The 19,563-nt window shown below is 36.8% G+C and overlaps 1 protein-coding gene across 18 annotated transcripts in view; it reads right to left on the bottom strand.

Moving 5' to 3' along the window:
- Positions 1-19,563, bottom strand: part of TTN (titin) — a 461,697-nt gene that overhangs the window by 337,835 nt on the left and 104,299 nt on the right. For 16 of the 18 annotated variants that reach the window (XM_033947057.1, XM_033947058.1, XM_033947060.1 and 13 more), the window contains exons 43-62: positions 12,126-15,665; positions 11,076-11,354; positions 8,709-9,272; positions 7,669-7,950; positions 7,290-7,568; positions 5,802-6,080; positions 5,429-5,707; positions 5,022-5,306; positions 4,633-4,911; positions 4,245-4,526; positions 3,871-4,149; positions 3,497-3,775; positions 3,126-3,404; positions 2,738-3,025; positions 2,358-2,636; positions 1,951-2,232; positions 1,580-1,858; positions 834-1,112; positions 440-718; positions 49-336 (exon numbers count right to left, since the gene is read on the bottom strand). In XM_033947057.1, coding sequence (XP_033802948.1) covers positions 49-336; positions 440-718; positions 834-1,112; positions 1,580-1,858; positions 1,951-2,232; positions 2,358-2,636; positions 2,738-3,025; positions 3,126-3,404; positions 3,497-3,775; positions 3,871-4,149; positions 4,245-4,526; positions 4,633-4,911; positions 5,022-5,306; positions 5,429-5,707; positions 5,802-6,080; positions 7,290-7,568; positions 7,669-7,950; positions 8,709-9,272; positions 11,076-11,354; positions 12,126-15,665 — 9,159 coding nt within the window. The remainder of the gene's footprint in view (positions 1-48; positions 337-439; positions 719-833; positions 1,113-1,579; positions 1,859-1,950; positions 2,233-2,357; positions 2,637-2,737; positions 3,026-3,125; positions 3,405-3,496; positions 3,776-3,870; positions 4,150-4,244; positions 4,527-4,632; positions 4,912-5,021; positions 5,307-5,428; positions 5,708-5,801; positions 6,081-7,289; positions 7,569-7,668; positions 7,951-8,708; positions 9,273-11,075; positions 11,355-12,125; positions 15,666-19,563) is intronic. The other 2 variants (XM_033947073.1, XM_033947074.1) reach the window with 1 other exon arrangement.

Raw genomic sequence — 19,563 nt, 5'->3', positions numbered from 1 at the left:
GTTATTGCTGCAGCAATTTCAGCTTTATGAAAGTTTAGAGTTCCAAACCTTTCACAGTTAGGATGGCACTGCATTCATCATGTCCTGCAACATTTGACACTTTGCAAGTATAATTTGCAGTATCAGTCAGCTCAAGATTATTAACCGCCAATGACGCTGTACTTTCATGGCATACAATCCTGTATTTTGCACTGGTGGAGATCTCATTTCCATCCTTGTACCATTTAGCAGTAATAGGAAGAGAACCAGAAAGTTTGCACTCCATTTGAACAGAAGATCCAAGAACTTTGTCCATTTTTGTTAATTTTTTGGTAAACGATGGAGGTATTGCTTGATCTGTTCAACAAAAATTGGTAGAGCACATCCAATTATCTTCATGCATCCTTTCAGAAATACATGTGAATAACTAAATTATTTTAAATAAAGACAAGGTACAAACCTAGTGTGGTCAAGACAGCTGTGCAGCTACTGCTTCCAAAGTCATTTTCAACCTTGAAAGTATATTCACCACTGTTTTCCTTTATTACCGAGTGAATCCTGAAACTGGCAACATTATCCTCAAAACCCATTGTGTAAAATCTACTGGGCATGAGTTGCCTGCCATCCTTAAACCATTTAGTTTGAAGTTCAGGTGATCCAGCCACAGTACATTCAAGAGTCACTGGGTCTCCCTCAGTCACTTTGACCGACTTGGCCTTGTCTATGATTTTAGCAGGTTCTGCAGTAAGAGTAAATATTTGCATTAATAGTATTCTTATAACCTGTAATATATGGCTTACCAGTTTATTATACAATTGTCATGAAATAAATGTATAACTATATGATTCACAAACCTTGAACCATAAGAGATGCAAAGCATTTTTCAAGTCCTGCATCATTTGTAGCCTGACATATATATCTTCCAGTGTGGATAGCTTCAACAGTTGCTATTTGCAAAGTAGCCAGGTTGTTTTCAAATGACATAATAACGTTGTGATCTTCCTCTATAATTTTATTATCTTTTATCCATGATACAGATAAAGGTTGAGAACCTGCCACCAAGCACTGAAAAACAGCTGAACTTTTCAAAACAGTTGTGACATTTTCTATCTTCTTTATAAATGATGGTGGATCTGTTTTTGAGAAATCACATAAAAATGATGTTATAATTATTGATCTCCTGAAAGTAGTTTCCCTGAAAATGTACCATATGAATAATACATCTTCTTGGTTCTAGCCCAATTTCTCAACGGCAATGTTGCATGCTGCCATACAGAAGATCTGGGTTTGTTTCATAGACTGCTTCTCAGACTGGCCAGGGCTAGGGACATTGGGAAGACAGTGTTCACAACCCTCCAGAAGAAAGTAATGGTAACTTTTACCAGTCAGAGGGAGCTACGGTAAGTCAGACCTAATTCAGGACTATCACCATGATGATTGGGTTAGATTAGAGGAGTTAAAATAGCACAGTCCAAGACAGTTAAATCCTGTTCCTGTTGATCTGGAAACCCCAAAAGAAGCATGATAAAACTGCAAAACCATATCCCCAAAATGCAGATCTCATTCAAAACTCATATACCTATATTTTATTATAACTAACCTTTCAAACTGACAGTGGTAGTGCAAGAACAGCGACCTCCATCATTGGAAATAATGCACTGGTATTCACCAGCATCTGAAAAATCACACTTCAGTATGTGGAGATTAAATATCAAGTCCTTCTGGGTGACTGAATATTTTTTACCAATTCGAATTTCCTTGTTATTCCTGAGCCATGAAACCTGGAATGGTGGGGTACCTTTAACTTCACACTCTAGCATCACATCACTGAATTTAACTACTTCAACAGGTTCCAGCTTCCTTTTAAAGGTTGGAGGCTCTAAAAAAATCAAAATGAAAGGAAAAAATCACTTACTAAACATGAACAATGAAAAAGTGCTTCTTATGTGAACAAAAGCTGAAATAACTAACCTTTCACTTTTACATCGGTGCTGCAACTCTCAGTGCCAGCTTCATTGGAAGCCTCACAAACATAAGTCCCACTGTCTTCCACATTAGAATCGATAATTTCAAGAGTGGCAAAACCATCTACAAATAAAATTCTGTACTTATCACCAGCAGCTATTTCATTGCCATCCATATACCAAGTAACCTTGATTTCAGGTGTCCCTGTAATGTGGCATTCCAAATATGTCGATTCTCCTTTTCTCAGCAATACTACTGGACTAGGCTTCGAAAGAAAATGTGGGGGTTCTAAACAAGAAGAAAAATGCAAGGTTCATGTAGTTTAAAATATACTTTAAATCTTTCATTTCACATGCAAAACAGAAGTAAGATTTTTTTTTTAAAAGGCAAAAATATTTCCAAAAGATGCAGACCTTTAACAAACAGTGTTGCTTTGCAAGATATTGTGCCGACATCATTGCTGATTTGACAGGTGTAGCCTCCTGAATCAGAAACTTTTGCTGAAAATAGCTCTAGAATACTCGAAGATTCATCCTTCCAGACTGACCAAGCTGCTCCTGAATGAAGCTCTTTGCTCTCCTTAAACCATTTTATTACCATAGGAGCGGTCCCATTCATAAAAGCTTTGAACTGGACTCTAGAACCAGGTAAAACATCTTGTGACTCTGGTTTTTCAATAAAATATGGAGATTCTATGCAAGTGAAAAAAAGAGGAAAGATTTTTAAAGAATCATGACCATTCAACCTGTAGCCCAAGCAACTCTCAAAAGAGAATAAAATTTAAAATTCAGACCTTTAACTGTTAAATATCCACTGCAGTGGTTACTTCCTGCTTTATTTGTTGCAGAACAGGTATAAGTTCCACTGTCTATGGCTTCAAGTTGATCAATTTCCAGAAAGGCAATGTTTTCATGAAAAGAGTATTTGTACTTTTCAGTGGCCAATATTTCTTGATCATCTTTCAACCACTTCACATATATCGGATGTGAGCCAGATACTATACATTCAAGATGAATGAAAGATCCTTTCATGCTGTCCATTTTCTTTAATTTTTTGATGAAGGAAGGTGGTATGATAAAGTCTAAGTAATATAGAGAAAACATACGCTATTAGTTTACATTTGTTCAATTACAATAAAATGTAATCATAATTTACTTAGAAAGAAACCAACTAATACAAACCTGATACATTAAGGGAAGCTTTACAGCTGCTTTGTCCAACATCATTTTGAACTTCAAAAGTATATTCTCCACTATCTCCTTTGTCCGTAGATACAATCTTTAGAATAGAAGTTGTATCGGTAACACTGATTTTATATTTAGGTCCAAATACCAATTCTTTTCCATCCTTGGACCATTTAGCCTTAATTTCTTTCGTTCCTGAAAATCTACACTGAAGGGCTGCTGGATCTCCTTCAGTGACATCTATACTCTCAGCTTTGTCTATAATTGTTGCTGGTTCTGTGGTAAACACAAGAATATATGTATTAAGTGCTCAAGGAAAACTTCACTTTGGATTACTAATGTTAAACTCATAGTCATAGAAAACCAACCTTTTACAGTTAGCACAGCAGAGCACCTTTGCATCCCTGCATCATTCTTCACCTGGCAAGAATATTTCCCACCATGACTTATTTCAACACCTCTGATCTGAAGCATGGCAGCATTGTTCTGAAATATTGTTTTTATGTTGTTGTCTTCAATGACTTCTTCACTGTCTTTCAACCACAAGACAGAGATTGGCAAGGAGCCTTTAACAACGCATAGGAAGGTAATCATTCCTCCTATCAATGAGCTAACATGCTCAGCCTTCTTTACAAATGATGGGGGCTCTATCAGAGAAAAAAAGCCATATAATCTCAATGAACATTAGTTTTATTTCACTTATAACATGCTAGCTCAAAATGTTTTCCTACATTCCACTAACCTTTCAAAGACACCTCAGAACCGCAAAGACAGCTTCCAACATCATTATATACTCTACACTGGTATTCACCCACATCAGAAGAATCAAATCTGATGATATTTAGGCTAACCAAAGAATCTTGCACAGTTGTTCTGTACTTTCTGCTGCTTCTAATTGGTTTGTTGTCCTTGAACCAAGACACTTCAAATGGAGTTGAGCCTGACAGTATACCTTCCAAAACAACATCTGAGTCTCTCAATACTTCAGTTGGCTCAAACTCTTTCTCAAAAGTAGGTGGTTCTAAAGCAAAAAGAAGTTGTTCATTTTAATCAATTTTGAAGGAACTTCTGAATTCTACTACAATGTGAAAAGAGAAAAACAAGATCTAAACCAACCTTTAATAGTGATTGTGCTACTGCAAGTATCAGTGCCTGCTTCATTCTGTGCTTCACAGACATATTCACCACTGTCATCAACAGCGACATTTATAAGTTTGAGTACTGCCATAGAGTTCAGAAAAGATATCTTGTGCTTTTCACTCTCATGAATTTCCCTATCATTCTGGAACCATTTGATTTTAATCTTGGGTGTGCCAGTGACTTTACACTCCAGCTGTCCAGAATCTCCATGTCTTAACAGTTTTGCAGGCTCTAGCTTCTCAATAAAGGTTGCAGGTTCTATGGAATTAAGAAATGTATTAAGATAAAGAAAGAGTAGGAAACCAGAAACCAAAGAATTGATGAGGAAATAAGTCGGAGGATGACAAAGAAAAATGATTCAAACCTTTGACAAACAAATTTGCACTGCAAGTAACTGCACCAGCAGCATTGCTGATTTTACAAAGGTAATTCCCAGAATCTGAGCTTTTCACTCCATAGAGTTCCATTGAACTTCCAAAGACTTCCTTTGTGATATAGCAGGCACCTCCAGTTATAAGTTCTTCATGACCCTTAAACCATTTGATTGTCAGTGGTTCTGTTCCTTTAAAAGTAGACTTTAAACACACTGTAGATCCTGGTAATACCTCTTGAGAGTCAGGTGTTATGATGAAGCTTGGTGGTTCTAAATTTCATTAAAAATATGATAGTAAAAATATCATGAGATATATATATATATATATATGAAAGACCTAACAAATAAATAAATAAGAGATAAGAAAATATCCATCAAACCTTTCACAGTTAATGTTCCACTGCTTTCTTTACTTCCAGTAGAATTGGTTGCTCTACAGGTGTAAATTCCTGCATCATTCATGTTTAGATGATATATTTCCAAAGAAGCAGAACCTTCCACAAATGACATTTTGTATTTTTCACCAATAAGCTCTGTTCCATTCGTAAACCAGGAAACACTCATAGGCAGGGAGCCAGAGATTTTACAGTCAAAACGGCATGAGGTGCTGACTATACTCTCAACATTTCGTACAGGTTTTATAAACAATGGAGCAACAGTACGATCTGTTTATGATATAATAGAAAGAGAATAAAATATAAAACAATTAATATAAGCCCTGAGCTAAACTGCAATTTTTTTTTTTTAAATATGAAAAATACTATGATTTACAAAATCAGATACCAACCTAACACAGAAAGAGTGATTTCACAACGGCTACTGCCAACGTCGTTCGAAACCTCAAAAACGTATTCACCACTGTCTTGTAGTTCAGCAGAATAAAATTTTATATTTGCTATGTTGTTCTTAAAGCTTGTTCTGTACTTCTTACTGGAAACCATCTCTTTCTCATGTCTGTACCACTTTACTTTAAGTTCTGGAGTCCCTGCCACAGTACATTCCAATGTTGCTGGATCTCCTGCAGTAACCTGAATCAATTCTATTTTCTCAATTATACTGGCAGGCTCTATAATAAAAATAAGAGGTTATTAGGAAATCATATCAATAAATTCATTTTGTATACATAGTGAAATAGATATTTTAAAAGTTCCTACACTGACCTTTAACTGTTAACTCTCCAAAACATGTTTGACTTCCCGCATCATTCTCTGCCAAACATGTATATTTGCTAGCATCATGACTACGTACATCAGTGAAACGCAAAGTTGCAATGTTATCTTCAAAAGTTATTTTGATTTTATCATTTTCATTGACAATCTCTTTTCCCTTCATCCAAGTTACAGAAATTGGCTCTGAGCCTTTTACAACTGACTGTAAAGTAACACTGTCTCCAAGTAGTGCCGCAGTGTTTTCTATCTTCTTCACAAATGATGGTGGTTCTAATTCAGGGAAAGAAAGAAAATCATAGTTTATGATGTTCATGAACACATAAAGCAGAATTTATAATATTTAGCTAGTGAACAGAAAAAGTACACTGTATTATATACAAGTACAGACTAAAATTTAATTGTATGGATTTCCAAAGATTTTTCCTATTGCCTTAGAATAGTGCACAAGGAAAATAGGGTCAAAGAAGGGATTTTATTCTCAGTTCTTATGACAGAACAAAACATAAGTAACCCCACCCCAAACAAACATATTTCCCTATTTTGGATTTCCAGATTTAGGGCTTCTTTTACAAAGTCGCATGGCAAACACTCTGATGTCCATTAATTCCCTACGGACATCGGAGTGATTACCACAGTAGCAGCCTTTAGTGCGGCTTTGTAAAAGGGGGAGTTAATTCTTCAAAGGACAGATAAATCAACAGATCAGAGTTATTAAGCAGCCAGCAAGAGAAAACTGTAAAAAGAAGAGAGCAAGATAAAACTACGAGGGGCCACTGAAAAGTTCTCAGTTCAACCAACAAAGTTGGGGCAGTCTCCATCAAAGGTTATACACTTGGTTCAGTGATTTTCCACTTTTTTGTTCCGTATTTTTCCGATGGAATGAAAAACGTAGAAAATCACTGGACTAAGTGTATATCTCTCAATGGAGACTGCTCCAACATTGTTGGTTGGAATGAGAACTTTTCAACTGCCACTCATAAGAGATCCATGTACAAACTTGTAAATTTTTTGTTTACTAAACTTCCATTTTTCAAATAGTAAAATGTTGCACATAGTCAATCGCAAAGTTATGTTTCTCATGAAAGTTTTCAACAAGAGCTTATTGTTATCCATGGCAAACTTTCACATGAATGGACTGTTTAACCCAAGTTAAATCAGTGCATCAACCTCTAAAACTGAGAAAAAAAGAGAAATTGGATATGGAAGTCTAGGTTTAAATATGGAAACTTCCATTCTTATCTACCCAGAATGATATAGGACCAAAGAGGTAACCAAAAATTGTTTAGATAAGGAGCCATAACCTGCAGTTGGTCAAATTGACAGCTGGGAAACTGCCTCAGTTAGAGTTAAGTAGGTGGGTCAATGAGGCAAATTGGGCAAGCCAGTTGGTTCTTCTCTGCTCACATGTATATTATGTTTATGCATAAAAATTTCTGTCAATGGAATTTATTATTCAAATAGCTCCATTCTTCTACTAACCTTTCAACTTGTAGGTTGCATTGCAGGAGCACTTTCCAACTTCATTAGCTACCGTGCACTCATATTGCCCAACATCTGCACTATTGAATGCGGAAATCTCCAGACTCGCAAGAGACTTCTGAAATGTGAGTCTGTATTTCTTACTACTTCGGATCTGCTTTTTGTCTTTGTACCAACTAACATCAAATGGTCCAGTACCAGCAACCTCACACTGAAGAATGGCATTTGCTCCTCTTACTATCTCTTCTGGTTCAAGACTTTTGGTAACAGAAGGAGGTTCTATAAAAGCATTAAATCAATAAGTAATTAGTTTTCCATAAGCAGTTATGCTCAGTATGTTCTTGAATAAAAGAGCCACTAATTTATAAAGAAAACAAACCTTTGACAATTATTTCAGAAGTGCAGCTATCACTTCCAGCATCATTAATTGCTTCACAAGAATAATTTCCACTATCATCGACTTTCATGTCAATAATGTCTAGCACAGCCTCAGAGTTGATAAATGACATTTTATGAGTATCGCTTGCCCTAATTTCCACGTTATTCTTGAACCAAGTGACATGAATCACAGGTGAGCCTTTGACCTTGCAGCGCAGATGGGCAGATTCACCTTGTCTTAACAAATAAGATGGTTCCACCTTCTTCGAAAATGATGGAGGTTCTAAAGAAAGAGTTCAATAAGAAAAATGCTAAAATATTAAAAGATAATTATTTGAAGATTGATTATTAGACAATGAAGATAAAATATCTTTATGCTTTTAGTAGCAGTCCTCAGGCACAGATAAGTAGTACTGACAGCAATCTCCTTTTCTCCAACTAAACAAAGATACCCAGAAGAAACCTTGAACTAAAGATATTTAAATGACATACATTTATGCTCTTTGATAAGATTACTAAGCATGTTAGAGTCAACTGACATGCTATGCAATTCAGTAAAAATACAATGCAAGATTTCCTATAAAAAGATGTGGTACAATACAAAAGTCCCAGACCATCTATTCATTATTATGTAAATTTGTGATTTCAGTTTCTCTTCACTCTATTACGACTTCCTTTCCCCCCATTTTTGTGGTCTAAGGAAGAATAGGTGAAATCCTTGTTCTTGCAGATTGTTTAACTCTGCAATTTCTTTTTTATGATGTTTCCTTCTGATTTTCTTAAGCAAGAGTTTTTTTGTGTGTATTATATTAATATTGCAATAAAATATAAATTTTAAAAAAAATCTCAGACCATGTGCAAAGTGCTTCAATCCATAGCTAGCAGAGTACTGAAATTGACTGATTGTAATTAAATATGGTTAATTTTCAAATTGTTACTTTCATGAAATTTAGTGCTTATTTATAGACTGCAGACCGAAATAACATTTTCTACAAAGTATAAGAGTAGAAGATATTGCATGGTGTTTATCGAATATCTCACCTCTTATTGTTACCGATGCAGAGCAGGAACTGCTCCCAGAATCATTTGAAGCAGTGCATCCATAATTTCCAGAATCCTTAAGTTTAGCCACAGGAATTTCAAGTGATGCAACTTTGTCTTCAAAATATATCTTGTAATCCTTGCCTGGGAGGATTTTTTGTCCATCTTTGACCCATACAACTGACACTTTTCTGTCTTCATCAACTTGGCATTCAAGACGTATTGTTTTGTTGACAGCAGAGTGCAAAGATTTTAACTCCTTAATAAAATGTGGCTTATCAATAACTATCAGTTCAGTCTGACAGATATCGGCCCCAAATTTGTTGGAAGCTTTGCAGGAGTAAATACCTTTATCTGCTGTAGTTATATTTGAGATCTCTAAAACATGCTTGTTACTGACAGCTGAAATCATGAAGTTTCCAGTTGAAGAAATGGTACAACCATCTTTCTGCCAAACCGCATCAATCACTGGGGTACCTGACACTGTACCTTGGAATTTTACAGTCCTACCCACAAAAGAAGTTACAGACTCAGGTCTGGTAATAAAGGATGGAGAAAATGCTTCTGTAAGAGAAATATTAATGATAATTGTGAGTTTCCTCAAATATAACTATTTTCTCTATTTATGACAATAATAGATAAGAGCAATGAGGCTCACCTATTAAGCTTCATGTTTTGTACATTTCCTATGAAATTGTTTTTTTCTACGCATGCTAATGAACTATGTAAGACAATGTTGTGTGAAATTCAGCTATATATAAAATTATAATTATACTTCATCAAGGTAGAGGGATTTGTTTGCTGATAGTTCATCTGCAAAGCACATTTTGTACACAGTTTACCTATTGATGTGAATCTTATGAAAATCTAGGTGTAAAATTGTACTTTGTGAAAAGATAAAACACTTTGTAAATATAGGCCCCCTTTTATCAAGAGGCGTTGTGGATTATGCCAAATCTGAAGAGAGGTCAGTTTTTGAATTAATAGCACAGAAACCATATTATGTGGTTCCTTTACCACAGATATCTCAAAAGAAGCAAAGAAAAGAATTAAGGTAGAACTTGAAGCTTTACGGACTATATTCAGCATGATTTAACCAGGAAAGAGGGCTCTTACCTGGTTAAATCATGCTGATCATTTTTCCACATGATATACAGTGACACTTTACTAGATACTGCAGCCAAATATCAAATGTGACCACTGCATCACCATCTAGTTAGAGCTGGAGTGGTCCAGAGGCAGAGCATTTATCGGATATTTATCAGACCTACTGAGCCAATGCAACTTGATTGGGCATCTTTAGTGAGCTTCGCAGAGTCTTTTGGGAAATACCAGCAAGATTAAATTACAATCTACTTGTGAAGGCTCTTTTGAAATACAAGGACCCGAATTGTGGCATGATTTAACTTGCAAACTTCACCAAATTCATTGTTATGAAAGATTTAAGAGGTTTTCCAAGGCTTTCCCCCTCTTTTACGAAACTGCGATAGCAGTTTCTAGCGCGAGAAGCTGCACTGAATGGCCCGTGCTGCTCCCGATGCTCATAGGACTTCAATGAGCGTCGGGAGCAGCGCGGGCCATTCACCGTGGCTTCCCGCACTAGAAACTGCTATCGCAGTTTCGTAAAAAGAGGCCTTAGTTTTTTAGGAAATGTTTTAAAGAGATAAGTTAGTGACTGAACATGAGTAATTAATGAACCGCATTGTATTTGATTTTATTTTCATTGTAATTCGCTTTGCGCTTCGGGTGAGGCGAAACATTAAATAAAGTAAAGTAAAGATGTCCGGATAACTATCTGGGCTAGTGGGAACACAGTTCTAAATTGTCTAATAGCCATCCAGGTATCAGCACTAACCCCTCTCCTCCTTTTACAAAACTGCGCAAGAGGTTTTTAGCGCCGGCCAGCACGCTGAATGCTCTATGCTGCTCCAACATTCATAGGAACTCTAAGACCATGGAGCAAGACAGAGCACTTAGCTCACCGGTCAGTGGTACAAACCTCTTGACTGGTTATGTAAAAGGGGTGGTGGTGGTAGTGTTTGAATATCAGCAGTACCCAGCTATCAACAAAATAAGTAGCAGTACTGGAAACTAGCAACAAAATAAGATATTCAGTACCGTTACCCAGTTATGGGCTGACACTGGATATCCAGTCACAAATCTGCCCACAGCGATTATCATTTCAAAAAAACTGTTTGAGGAATATAAATATATTACATTAAATGACAACCAACATTTCTGAATTACACTATAGCTAGGTGCAATATCTAAACATGTGCTTTAATAAAGGCTTAACAAAATCAGAGGATTATATTTCAAAATAAAAGGTACCTAGCTATAGCAAATAAAAATTTTCACTGTACTTACCAGACACAGATAGAGTTGCTGTGCTGCTTACGCTTCCGAATTGATTCGATGCCTTACAACTGTATTCTCCACAGTCAACAACTTGAGATTTTAAAACTTCCAGGGTAGAGAGGTAATTTGCCGTCTGTATTGAGTATTTATCACTTTCGTTAATTTCTCGGCCGGCCTTAAACCACTGGAATCTCACATTAGGTGCAGCCTCGATCTCACAGGTGAATTTTGCAGCGTGGCCAACAGCTACTTCTTGGGATTGAATTCTCCTCTTTAATACTGGTGCAGCTAAAATTAAGAATTTAAAAGCACGTTTGATATAGCCATTACAGGTTTGTGAGACAATTGTGCATTGTTTCTACATAAAAGTGAAGGTGTGGCCGGTCGGAATTAGATAGGTGCTGGTTGGCTAGAAGTTCATGGGAAGTGACAGCAATCCAAGTGGCATGACTGTAAAGAAAATGGCAGTTAAAATGAAGGATTCAACCTAGTAAAACAGTGATTTCGCTGTGAACAATGAAACCTGAGAATGATTAAAATGTGATGTGGTTAGAAACATGCACGAAGATGTGGAACATCATGTGACTTTGTGCTAACAGCAAACTGGGTAATCCCCATTTTACAAAATTATACAAAGGTACAATGACAATATACGAGGTATAATTCTATCAAATATAACATGCAAGTAGTAAACGTACTAGTGTTGTCGAACCAAGGCTAAAAGTGCTGGAACATACTATTAATTGGATGTAAGGACAAGTGAAATAGGTTGTTATAGAAATTAATGTTATATGTATTTATTGGAAAAAAAAGAGGAGTAACCCATAAATATGCTATAGATATGACTTTTAAATAAAAAGGAAGTGATAAATGTGCTCTACAAGAACCAAGATGTGAAGGGAAGTGGGAAGAAAAAAGGGCAAATTGTAATGTGACTGTTAAAGATATCTAAGAAATGTATCTGTATCTGGTCATATGGACACAAGGATACAGGCATGAAGTTTTTAATTAGTAAATCAGTGGCATTGCAGATAAATTTTTTATCCCCCATTATCCAACCTCTTTTTATAATTGTGAGTTTCGCTGAAGTTGTTGTTTTTCCACCTTCATTCAGTGCCTCACAGGTATATTCTCCTTGATGCACTTCCTTGTCTACTTTGTTGATTACTAGTGTGTATGTGTCATGATTTTTTAAACACTTGAACTTTTTGCCTGAAGATACCAGTTTACCCTCAAAATACCAATTTACCTTCTTAGTGCCAGTTATTTCTGTCTCCAAGTTGATGCTGCCACCTTCCTCAACAACAAGGTCTACTAGACTTTTCTGAATAATAGGGTAATCCTCTTTAATTCTGCTCTTATCTGATATCAACGCTTTTATAATATCTTCCTCAACTATTTCTTCCTTGATTTCTTTCTTTTTTAGAATTTCTACTGCTCCTTCGTCTGGCACATCTGCAGAGGTAACTTCAGTAGTGATTGCTGTGGCACCTATATCTTTGATGTCCCTTTTTACAGCACTAGTGCTAACCACTTGAGCAGGGACAAGCTGTTCAGAATATTTGCTTGATTCAGTTGTTATCATGACTTTTTGTGTTTCTAGAACATCACAAATAATACCAATGGATTCTTGCAACACTGGTTGATTTTTTACAAGGGCTGTAGTCAGTTCTTTCAAAGGTAACAAAGTAATATTCAACTTCTCTGGCTTAGCATCTAATATAGTACTTGGCTGATCTGCTAACAAAATGTGTCTTTCTTCTTGTATAACAGAAAACAAAGCACCTTTTAGTTCAGTCTTCAAGTCAGCAATCTTAGGATATATTCCTTCAAGAACTACTGTCAGTTCCTGGGGAACAGAACTTGTGATGAGACACGTGCATATTGTATATTTATCTTCTTTCATAATCTTAACTGTTTTTATTTCTATGTTTTCAGTTCCATCTAACAACTCAGCACAAAAGATATGTTGTTCATGTGTTATTGCAGATAATAGAGCATTTTTTATTTGAGTTTTTATATCTAAATTAAATAATTTTGGTATTAGAGGCACAAACATTTCTTCTTTGGAGAGGCTGCTCCTTTCTTGTCGTTCATGCACTCTCATCTCTTCTTTTGCTTGTATACTAATCATATGCGTTTGTGATTCGGGTCTTGTTAATTCATTGGAATGTTCCTCTCTGATAACTTGCTTTTCTTCCAACAATACAGGCAGCTTAATCGACTGTCCTTCATGGATTCTTGCAGCAAAGTCTTGTTCTGCTGCTTCTAAGATCTCGGCACTTTTGACAGATACACCTTGATCCTCGACACATATCGCTTCAAAGGAAAACTTTGGTTCATATTTACTCTCACATAAGAGTTTCTCCGCATTTTGAATAAGAGTCACATGTCCTTCATCTAATGCTTGACTTTCATTAACAGTTGATGACTGCATGATAAACTGACGGTCTTCTTTATGCAGAGCAGCCCTCTGCTCTTTTTCTGCAGCAATTATAATTAGCTCTTTTGTCAGCTGCCGTTCTTGACACACAACACTGAGGTACTTCTTTAACTGAGGTTCCACAGTATATATGGTACATGTACCTTTACTACTAATCTTAACAGTTTCAAGTTGTTCCGCAGATACTTTGTGTGTTTCTACTATAGTCGGTGCCCTTTGAAATAGTTTTTCAGTTTTACAGGATGCATTCTGCAGACCAGGTTTTCCAAAAGTAAGTTTATTTTCTTTAAGCAACACATGTTCAGATTGTATTGTTTGTAGATGGAGAAGTGAAAAGAGTTCTTTTGTAGCATCAATTTTAGCTGTACAACTGAGGGCTGAAAGCTGATTGGTACTTTCATAAGATATCGGGTTTTGCTCTTCTGATATCACAGAACATAGTAAACTTAAATATTTACTGATTACTGCTTGATCCTCGGTTGGCACTTCAAACCTAAAAGGCTCTTCTCTTGTCAATGTTGTTTGGCAACACGCAACCTGCAAGTGCATAGGTTGTACATCTTTTCTATGGCTCTCTACAGTGACTGCACAGTCTAAACCAGGAATAGTTAATGCACGATCATGTGAAAACAGTAGCTTTTCTTCTACCATAAGACTAGTTTTTAACATTCCTTCTTTCACATATGATGTTTTTTTCTCTTCTGCATCTGTTACAGCAAACCTATGCTCTTTGAATAACATGTTCTGGGCATCAATGAGAGGCCTATATAATTCTCTTGAAAATTCTTTTAACAATTTTCCATTGGTAGGCACGTCAGTGGTACATATTTTCTCCGTGTGAGCCTCAGTTATTTTTTGTTGCTCTAATGCTTCAGCCAATTGCAGCACCTTTTCTTTCTCATGCACTAAAAGACCATTCTCCTGCATCGACATTTCGAATGTAAATGATATTTCTTTAGGCATCTCCTCAATGCATTCAACTTTGTGAGTGTACAGTATTTGCTTCTGTTCACTAGCTGAGGTTGTATGTTTAGCATCTGATCCCATAAAAACTGCAACTCTGTTATCTATCATGCCATGTTTTTCTTCAGCAGTGATAGATACAAATTCTGATTTCTTTTCTTTACACAGCTGCAGTTCAATAGTATCTGAGTGAGTGAGGTTGAATTCTTTCTCTTTGAATTCCTGGCTCAGTTCTTTAACTATAGGTAAAGAAAAGTCAGACACTGTTTGCAGCTCAGATATTTCTGTTATTGGTAGACCTGAAATTAGCTCAAGATTTTCCTCCACAAGGCTTCTCTGTTCCTGGACTGCACTTGTAGTAAAAGCAGTTTGGCAAAGATGTTTTTCAATGGGAACTATGGACTCTGCAGCATGAGGGGGAACACCTACAGATTTTTCAGTCATTTGAGATTCATATAAGGCTGTGCTAATCTTTTCTCGATTCAGTATAACTTCAGATAAAGAAGCATCATATATTGTGTCTACTTCTTCACTAGCCAGAGAATGTCTGCCTTCTGTCTCAATTGTGTATAACATGGAATGCCCTTCCTGTGGCTCAGTTCTAGCCTCGCCAGGGAGTTTAACAGCATATAAACGAGACTCAATGATCTGCTGACTTACAGATTTCTGAGATAATTTAGTTACTTGCTTCTTTGTCCTACTCTGCTTCGTAAATTGAAAATCACTAGCAGAGATTTTTACACAGCCCTCTGCTGTGCTCTTTTCTGTTATTTTTAGGTATGCACTACACATGGTTTCTCCATATTCATTGCTGGCAATGCAGGTATACTCTCCTTCATCTTCAAGTTTGGCATACGGAATTATAAAACTATGCTCGTTGCCATCAAATACAAATGTGTAGTCCACAGAAGACACCAGTTTTATTCCATTACAGAACCACTGAATTTTGGGCTTTGGAATACCACTAACTATAACTGATAATCTGGCTACATCACCAACAGTTACTTCTGTTGAAGAAGCTTGTTTGATAAAAGCGGGGACTCTGCCCTTCTCTCTTGACATCTCTAATTTGTTTGAATAAACTGAAGATTCAGGTGTAAGTTCAAGTGTTTTATCATTATCAGACAACAGAAGGTCGCTGCTGTAGGTGTCTGTTCTGTCTTCCTCAGTAGATACAACAGAACTAGAAAGGTCTGTATGGGAAAAAAATGATTACAATTTAACTAATGAATTTTATAAACATGCCATGTATAAAAATCATAAATAAGTCAAGAGATCTGCTATTAAATAATATTTCACTTGCATACACTTTGCATTTATATTTTTATACCCAACAATTTGTTTGTTTTGATTTAGGAAGCTATGAAGATTTTTTTTTTAAAAAAAAAATCTTTAATCAGCTGGCCTTCTGGCTGTATTGAACATCGCTATCCAAGAGAAGTGGGTTTTATTTCTGAACCTTACTTTTGCCCCTTAGCAAGTCAGGTGTGGGGATAATACAGAAACAGGGTTCATAGATCCCCCAAAGAAAGAATTTTCAGCCATGGCACAATATCAGATCTAATAACTGAGCATGGTGTTTCAGATGGAGCTGTGCTTCCTAGCTGAGGATCACTGCTGCAACAACTGAACTAGAATGGGGTGGGAAGCAGGATTGTTTTATAATTGGGAAAGTCCACTTGTAGATATGAATGAATGGAGGCTAGTGGTGTTCCGTTTGAGGTAGAAACCCAAAGAGAACTGTGTCTTTAACAAGAAAAACAAATAAATGGATGAAAGGGTACATGAATAGATAAAATTAGGCACCCAGACCTATAGATAAAAATACTTACTGAATGAAATTTTATTGAATTCATCATTTGTATCTACTAAGCAAAAGTAGAAGGGATACAATATATATATTAGTAATGATTTACTGTTGCAGATTTTATACCCCCTCCCCCCTCCCCTTTTACAAAACCATAGTATGGTTTTTAGCGCCGGCCACAGTGGTAACAGCTCCGACACTCATAGGAATTCTATGAGTGTCGGCACTGTTACCACCACAGCCAGCGCTAAAAACTGTGCTATGGTTTTGTAAAAGAGAGGGTTATTGTCTATTGTTCCCAGCTGTCTAGTCATTTTCAGTAGCACTTAATTGGTTATCTCCATTGAAAATGACTTGGCAGTGCCAAACTCAGAAGCATCTAAATCTTGGACTTTCCAGGGGCAGAGTCAAGTTAAGGGCCAATATTCAGCCCCCCACCACTTAAGTAAAGTGCTTAAATCGGGGCACATAAATAGCAGTCCTAATTTTAAGCAATTTGGCTTATATGGTCAGAGCTGAATATTAACATAACAAACCGTGTGCTTCTTTTACAAAGCTGCGCAGAAAACATTCCAACATCCATTAATTCCTTTTGGACGTCGGAGCGATTAGTGCTATAGTGCACCTTTGTAAAATGGGGTGTTATTCAGCTAAAAAATAAAAACTGGATATTAAATGCCAAAGCCCAGACAGGGAACAGAAGAGAATATCTGGGAATAATGCCAGCGGTGAGCAATAAAATGTTCCCTACTGCTGGTTGAATATTGGGAAGAGGGGTAATGTTTTAGTGAAACCACGGTTATTGCTCTATACATCTGATGGATGAAAGGGGGAGTAAAATATCAATTAAATTAAATTTTAAAAGGCATTTTATATACAACACAGTAGACTCTCACTATATAAAATGGCTTTTGGTCAGTAGTATAACTTTCCAGAATTCACCAACATGGTTTTTCTGGCTGTGCTCCAGTGCTGTGGAAATCTCTAACCAGAAAAGCCCACTCAGCACAGATATGTCCCAATTTAAATGAATGGAGGTTTGTGGTGTAAAGACTGGTTCCGTTTGAGGTAGAAACCCAAAGAGAACTGTGTCTTTAACAAGAAAAACAAACAAATGGATGAAAGGGTACATGAATAGATAAATTTAGGCACCCAGACCTATAGATAAAAATACTTACTGTATGAAATTTAATTGAATTCATCATTTGTATCCACTAAGCAAAAGTAGAAGGGATACAATATATATATTAGTAATGTTGCAGATTTTACACCCCCTCCCTCCTCCCCCTGGAGGCAGCGTTTAGAAAAGCCATAAAAACTGGAGTTAAGACTTCCAGATTGTGAGCTCTCAAGTTCCACCAATGACATGGAGCTTCTGCTGATATTGTTTTGATGTTCTGAAATGCAGGGAGAAACCGCCGGTTATCAACAGCAGGAGCCTACATTTTAGAACCATGTACAGTACGTCTATGAGGGGAAGTTATCAACGTGGGTTCCCATTAAGAAAGTTTATTTTACTGTTAACCCAAGTTGTTAGTAAGTAGAACTCATACAAAATGGGATCTGTGCTAAAGTAGCATGAGGTAATGGTAAAATAATACATCTTAATGATACTAAAATATAAATTGGAAGCAGAACAGCAACATAAATATTTATGTGCTGGCACATAAAAGCATATATTCTGAAATACTAACATACAAGTTTATATAGCAGAACATATACCGTACATTTATGTCAGCCATTTAAATTTTTGTTGTTGTTGTTAAGCTGTCACAGAATCTAATATCATTTGCTATTTCACATTCAGAGAGGGATCTACTACCAAGGGATTAAGAGGGTGACTGCTCCTGATCCTTTCAGTCACATATTTCTTACTGTGAGTACTTTTCAGAAACTCAAACATCCCAAACAACAGGTGGAAGTCCCAACATCGATATTTTTGAATATGGTTATGCATTCCCCTTCTGAAATGGAAGGTACAGTATGTATCACATGTTTTTTTTAGGCCCTCCTTAGTCCTAAAACATGCTCAGACCATTCCCCAATTTCCCTACGTATGTTTTTCAGATTTAGGGGGTGTAGTTATCAATTGGGCTACTATTACGACAAGTTGTGTCACCACTAACTCATTCAATTTTTGCACAGATTCCATATTATGTAATGAGACCAAGGGGCCCTTGTACTAACAGGTGTTAAGTCCTTATCCCCCCAGATTCTATGGTGCTCATATTTGGGTGCCTATATTTGGGCACAGTCCCGAGATATGCATGCAACTTAATTGGATGAGTTGCTAACGAACAATTGGCTTCTAATAACCAATTATTGACCTACTTTTCGTTATAGAACATTAGTGCAAATGGCAAAAAACATATCTACATTTAGGGCCCGATTCTACATATGCTATCTAAAAAAAATCAGCACTGAATAAGGCGGTCCTAGGCGCAATTCTATAAAAGTTATGCGTGCTGTATAAAATCACACAATGCTGACTAAGCATCACTATGGGCTCCTTTTACAAAGCCATGCTACGGCCTTAACGCGTGGAATAGCATGCGCTAAATTGCCATGCGTGCTAGCCTCTACCGCCTCCTTTTGAGCAGGCGATAGATTTTTGGCTAGCGCACGCGCTAATCCGGGACATGCGCTAAAACCGCTAGCACAGCTTTGTAAAAGGAGCCCTATGTGTCCCAATTTTAGGCACATCCAATTTAGGCCAGGTAATTTTCCTGCAGCTTAACATGGGGCTACTGCAGGGCATATTGAGGTGCATATGTGCACACACTACCCATAGACTAAAAAATATTTTTTATTTTTTAGCTGAAGGGAAGTGCCTGTGGATGGAGAGTGGGTGCATCTGCACTAAGGACCTGATTCTATATGGTGCCTAAAAAATTAGTGCTGACTAGAACAGCGCTTGGTGTGATTTTACAAGGTACACATACCTTTTATAGATAGTGCTAAGTGCCAGTGCATCATATAGGAGTCCTTTTATTAAGGCGTGCTAACCAATTTAGTGCATGTTAAATGCTAAGATGCCCATTGAATATAGCATTTAGCGAACACTAATCTTTAGCGTGTGCTAAATCAGTTAGCGTGTCTTAGTAAAAGAACCCCATAACTTTTAGGTGCACCCATTTAGACCAGCTACAACCAAGCCTAAATGCCTCCACCTAAGATGTACGTGGATCATGCATATTCTACAACAATGCGCTTAACTTTTAGGAATACCCACGATTCACCCCTGGCAATGCCCCTTTACAAATTTGCGCACATACTTTTTATAG

This window comes from Geotrypetes seraphini, chromosome 5 (genome assembly GCF_902459505.1).
Source record: "Geotrypetes seraphini chromosome 5, aGeoSer1.1, whole genome shotgun sequence".
NCBI classification, from domain to species: domain Eukaryota; kingdom Metazoa; phylum Chordata; class Amphibia; order Gymnophiona; family Dermophiidae; genus Geotrypetes; species Geotrypetes seraphini.
The sequence above is the reverse complement of the archived record's forward strand: the minus strand, read 5'-3'. Positions and strand labels throughout refer to the sequence as shown.